Raw genomic sequence first — 6,118 nt, 5'->3', positions numbered from 1 at the left:
TAGGGAGAGAGGGGGAGGCGGACCGAAGATGGAGAGAAAACAAGATAGGTAGAGAGGAGAGTATAGGTGAGGAGGTAGGGAGGGGATAGGTCAGTCCAGGGAAGATGGACAGGTCAAGGAGGTGGGATGAGGTAGTAGGTAGGAAATGGAGGTGCGGCTTGAGGTGGGAGGAAGGGATGGGTGAGAGGAAGAACAGGTTAGGGAAGCAGAGACAGGCTGGGCTGGTTTTGTGATGCAGTGGGGGTGAGGGGAGATTTTGAAGCTTGTGAAGTCCACATTGATACCATTGGGCTGCAGGGTTCCCAAGCGGAATATGAGGTGCTGTTCCTGCAACCTTCGGGTAGCATCATTGTGGCACTGCAGGAGGTCCAGGATGGACATGTCGTCTAAGGAATGGGAGGGGGAGTTAAAATTGTTCGCAACTGGGAGGTGCAGTTGTTTATTGCGAATGGAGCGGAGGTGTTCTGCAAAGCAGTCCCCAAGCCCCATATGTAGAGGAGGCCACACCGGGTGCAATGGATACAATATACCACATTGGCAGATGTGCAGGTGAACATCTGCTTGATATGGAAGGTCATCTTGGGGCCTGGGATGGGGGTGAGGGAGGAGGTGTGGGGGCAAGTGTAGCATTTCCTGCGGTTGCAGGGGAAGATGCTGGGTGTGGTGGGGTTGGAGGGGAGTGTGGAGCGGACAAGGGAGTCACGGAGAGAGTGGTCTCTCCAGAAGGCAGATAAGGGTGGGGATGGAAAAGTAGTCACATTTACCTCGTGGTTTGTGGGATCTTTACGTGTACAAACCTGCTGCTGCATTTGTCTACTTTTGGCCCATCATGCCCATGGATGGCTGTTTAAAACAGCTTCCTGGCCGGCGCTCAGATCACCTCAGCTCATCAGATGAGAGCAACAGGAAGGACTTCTTGGCCCCAGAAAATCTGGCACTAACTTCACCCTCCACCATCCCATGCCCCCTCCATTCAAAAGGCCATCCCACATCCCACATCCCACATCCCACATCCCACATCCCACATCCCACATCCCACATCCCACATCAACCCCTCACACCCTCTCCCAACCCACATCACCCTCCATCCCAATTGATAACCGCGCACAGTGCACCCCACATCCCCCCATACACATTTTCTACCCACATCCCACACCACCTTCCCAAATCTTCCCCAACTCCCTTCCCCCCACCCCATCTCCAAACCCACAGACCCCCCCCCAAGGCCACCTCTGGTCCACATTCCCTCCCTGTTGGGGTCAGCGGGAAGAGAAGAGTTTTCGAGCCTCGCCCTCCCAAATATGTAAAATACTCGCCACTGGCCAATGAGCCACCGCTATGTCGGGCACGTAACAGTGAAGGGGCGGGGTTGAGTTTGGGTGGATTTATACCTGGGCAGGTGTGAGACTTTCCACCTGTCGGAGGTATACAGCCTGAGCGAGAGGGCCGTTGACACTGGCACCGACAGACCCCCCAGAGGCTGCAGTTTGACCCACATTAGTTCACCCCGTGACGGGGACAGCGGGGGGGGGGGAGAAGGCCATGAACTGGGAGCCCGCAGCCTTCGGTAACAGCGGTGTGTGTGTGTGAGAGGGGAAGATGCAGACGGAGATAGGGGAACCCGCGTCCCCGAGCTGGTGGAAACTCACCTTCCTCCGCAAGAAGAAGAGCAGCGCGAAGGTGCTGTACGAGATTCCCGGGGAGCGGGGCTGTCCCGACAGTAAGGAGGGTGGCGGTGGGACCGAGAGCCGGGCCAACTCGGAGCTGGAAGCCCGCCTGGAGAAAATCGTGGACAAGAACACCAAAGGCAGGCATGTGAGGGTCTCCAACTCGGGCAGGTTCAAAGAGAAGAAGAAAGTCCGGACCAGTCTGTCCGAAAGCCCCGGCTTCTACAACGATTCAGGCAACAGCGGCGGGGCGCAGTCGTGAACCTCCCGCCGGGATCGATCCCCCAACCACCTTCCCTCCCCCCTCCACCCCAAGCCTTTCCCGGGAGGGCTACAGACCCGGCACCGTCCAGAAACGAGAGGCTTCTCCTGCACTAAATGGAAGAAATTGGTTCCTCTAACTGTGCTCAGGATCGAGCCGTGCCTTCTGATTTTAAAGGGTTCATACCTGCAACCTACTTCCAGGGGTCACTGTTTCCCTCCCCAAATCCCACCGCCCCCACCCACTTTAAAGATGAACCGACTTGGAATCCTCCCCAATTTCAAAAGCATCATGTTTTTTTTAAACTCCGAACAGTTTATCTGCAGGAAAGGAGATTGTGGGTTCTCGGTTTGAGTTTTGGAACAACGCCAGGGTGTGGGGCTCCCCTCGTCGTGAGATTCCCGGAAAGCTGGAGTGTGGAAGGCCTGGAGAGAAAGCGGCTGGGGGTTGCTGGAGCTCGACTCCGGGAGGGACACGCTATCCCACCGGGGTGCGGAGGTTGTAACTGAATATTTCACCCTGACATTGCACTACATTGCGTGTGCGTGAGAAGATTCACCGTTTCTTTTTTTTGGGGACAATAATGAGGATTTGAGGCGATGGGGTGGGGGGCGCACAAGGAGTGACTCTCTTTGAAAAGGAACTAGGAGAAGACTTGCATGTGCAAAAATAACACATTGGATTGTAATTGTTACAGAGATAGTAGGGACTGCCGATGCTGGAGAATCTGCATTTGGTCCGCAGTGAATGTTAGAGAAACTGGGACCCAGCTTTTGTGTGGGAGCTACTGAGTGTACAGTGTAATTGTAGGATTTCGGGGGAAATGCTGAGTGGCAGCTTGTGAACGGGGGCTGGGGCGAGGTTCCGAAGCCCCGTTTTTAAAGCTGATTTATAATTAAATGACCTGAATCGACTATGACTCTGTCAGCTTTTAACAGTTTTAATTGTGTGAAATGCCTTGAGCCATGTGACTTTATTAAAGGTGCCGTATAAATGCAAGTTCTATTCAGTCATAGGCTTCGCGGGTAGAAATCTAATCGAAATTCTCAGATTTGTATGTATACAGGTGAGAGAGAGAATGATTGAGGTGAAGGAGGCTGTACGAGCCGAATGGCCTACTGCCACCGCCCCCCGCCCCGCTCCATGAAACCATGCCTTCTAAGAAGTTTCAAATGGTTGAGAAACAAAAATGTGCTAAATTAAAAACAACAAAATACTTAAGGTGCTAGAAATCTGCAATAAAAATACAAAGTGCTGGAGAAACCCAGCAGCTCTGGCAGAAGCTGTGGAGAGAGGGAAAACCGCTTATGTTTCGGTACCGTTCATAGAACAGATTTTGAAACAGCTCAGAAGAGTCATTACTGGACACAGCATTAACTCTGCTTCTTCCTCCACAGACCAGCAGAATTTCTCCAATTTTATTGAGATCTAGAAAGTTTTATCAAAAAAGTCCTTCCTGGCTGTGAGCACTGAATGATGTCTGGATCGGACAGCTCATCAGGATAAAATGCACAGGAAACATGACCCGGTTTAGATACTCAGTAACAAAACTGGAGCAGGACTTCAGATCAGACCCTTCAGACTCAGATGGTTAAATAAATATCCACATTCATCTCTTTTGCATGGTAGGTTTTTTCTACCATAAATATTGTGTGTTGTTCGAAGGTGTCACGATAGTCACACCTGTGTCTAGTCAGTGAGTTCTGTTGGGCAACACTGAGTTAGCAGATCAGCACAAAATCCAGCAACTTAGTCAAGGTATCACCCCCCATGAGTATTAACATATTCACCTTTGTGGTGTCTGAGACACATGTCCCATAACTTTGTAAAAACGGACAGCCAGCTTATGTGCAAAATTGAGAGGAAGGACATTCACTTTGTAAATTAAAATGAATGTGTCAGTTTGTGACTGAGGCCAATATCTGGCCTTAAATAGAGGCTCAATATTGGAATCCTACAATAAGTTAAATGGTATCACTGCCTTTCGCAGAGTTGGCCTTTCTCTCCAGCTATTTGGGAGCTAAGGCCAGCCAAGGGCAATAGACAGGCCTGTAATTTGGGTGCAATGATAATAGGGTAAATTTGTATCTATATCGCACCTTGTATGACTGTGGGACCAAAATGTTTTCTAGCAAAAATGTTTTGAGGTTCCTCTTCATTTATTAATATTTTGAATTGATTATTAAAGTGATGATGGTTTAATGGTCACCCCCAGAGACTAGCTTTTTTCAAAAAATTGGAGATTTTCTTAATTGAATTTGAATTCCAGTAGGTGCCATGGTGGGATTTGAACTCAATGAGATTCCAGATGTGGGTTGTCGTACTTCTGATTTGAAAAATGAATAATATACATCACCAGCCATGTGACCTCAATATTATTTACAACCATGGTATATTGGTGAACCATACTGGGTCTCTTGTATTTTTCATTGTACAAAACATCAGAGTTTGTGCAATGTATTCGTTTTGGTAACTGAAGGGTGGCAGATCTTTCTATCAAAGATGTGCATTTATTTAAATTTTTTTAATGTTTTTAACACCCTTGTATTTATTTCATTTAGTACAGTCACTGGTTATGGATTTTGTACATTGTACCAACGTGCTCATAGCAAGCTTCCACAAACAGAAGCGCAAATTACTGCATTATCCATTTCAATGATATTGAATGAAGGTTAAATATTGGCCCAGGATACCAAGTAGAGCTCCTGGTCTCTGTCTCTCTGAAGTTGTGTCATGCATTCTTTTCCCATCCACTTGAAAGGGCAGGTGGCATTTCAGTTTAACATACCATCCAAAAGAACCAGGAGTACTTTTTAAGCATTATTTGGTGGGTGTGGATATTGCTGGCGAAGCTGGCATTCATTGACTGTCCCTAATTGTCCTTCAATTGAGTGACTTCCCAACCTCTGAAGAGGGCAATTAAGAGTCAACCACATTGCTGTGGGTCTGGAGTTACATGTAGGCCAGACCAGGGGAGGATGGCAGATTTCCTTCCCTGAAGGATAGTAGTGAGCCAGATGGGTTTTGACAATAAGCACCAATAGTTTCTGGATCACCATTTTGAGACTAGATTTCAATTTGAGATTTATTAATTGGATATAAGTTCCACCAGTTGCTGTGGTGGTCTTTGAACCTATGTTCCCAAAGCGTTAGCCAGGCCCTCTCCATTCATGCTAGTCCAGTGACAATGCCACTACATCACTATCTTCCAGTTCCTCTTGAGAAGGGCAGAACTCATTTCTGCAATGAAATATCAACCTACTGAATGTGTTTGAGCATCTTGAGCAAAACGTTGATCCACAAGCTTCTGAGTTTGGTTAAGTCAATATCCGTAAGCTGGAGCTTCAGCCCTTTGAGTCCACTCCTCCATTCAATGAGATCATGGCTGATTTGATAAGCCTCACCTCCACTTTCTTGCCTGTTTCCTGGAACGATTTTTTGTTTACTGTTTAAAAGTCTGTCCCAGCGCCAAATATACTTAATGACCCAGCCTCACATTTATTGCCTGCAAGGTGTTTCCTATGGAAGGCTTTTGTGGTACAATGGTAGTGTCCCTGTTGCTGAGCTAGGAGACCTGGATTTGAGTCCCACCTGCTCCAGGGGTATGTGATAACAACTCTGAGAAGTTGGTTTGAAAAATTACATTTAAAAAGTGGTGTTTTCTACTTCAAATGTTGTATTGTTCATAAAAATGTTACAATAGCCACATCTGTGTCTAGTCAATGAGTTCTGTTGGGCAACACTGGGTTAGCAGATCAGCACAAAACCCCCAAGCAACTTAGTCAAGGTCCGATATGCAAAATTGCAGTCAAACACATTCACTTTATAAATTAAAATGAAAATTCCTAGATGGGAGTGTCAGTTTGTGACTCAGGCCAATATCTGGTCTTGAGTAGAGGCTCAATATTGGAATTTTACACCAAGACAAATGGTACTGCTGACCTTCAGTGTTGTCCTTTCTTGGAGCAAAGGTCAGCCAAAGACAAGCAGCATTTTTGTAATTTGGGCGTCATAGAAACAGAGGAGATGTGCAGAGTAGAGCAGCTGTCAAACCACAGGGTTATTGACTGCTGAGGTGTGTGTATGAAATTCCTTGGTTGCAGATTGTACCCTTGGAAACACAGCTTATCTGAATTACTCAAACATAATGGTGAGTAAGACAGTGGGGGAGGACTAACTTTGCAGGGGA

At 47.3% G+C, this 6,118-nt stretch overlaps 1 protein-coding gene across 1 annotated transcript; it reads left to right on the top strand.

The window, feature by feature from the left end:
- Positions 1-1,405: 1,405 nt before the first annotated feature.
- On the top strand, positions 1,406-5,627 carry LOC125466108 (proline-rich protein 15-like protein). The gene has a single exon (XM_048560256.2). It carries the CDS (start codon positions 1,600-1,602, stop codon positions 1,927-1,929), a length of 330 nt encoding a protein of 109 aa, XP_048416213.1. The 5' UTR covers positions 1,406-1,599; the 3' UTR covers positions 1,930-5,627.
- The last annotated feature ends 491 nt before the right edge of the window (positions 5,628-6,118 follow it).

The sequence above is a fragment of the Stegostoma tigrinum genome, chromosome 31 (genome assembly GCF_030684315.1).
Source record: "Stegostoma tigrinum isolate sSteTig4 chromosome 31, sSteTig4.hap1, whole genome shotgun sequence".
NCBI classification, from domain to species: Eukaryota; Metazoa; Chordata; class Chondrichthyes; order Orectolobiformes; family Stegostomatidae; genus Stegostoma; species Stegostoma tigrinum.
This window is presented reverse-complemented; position numbering and strand designations above follow the sequence as displayed.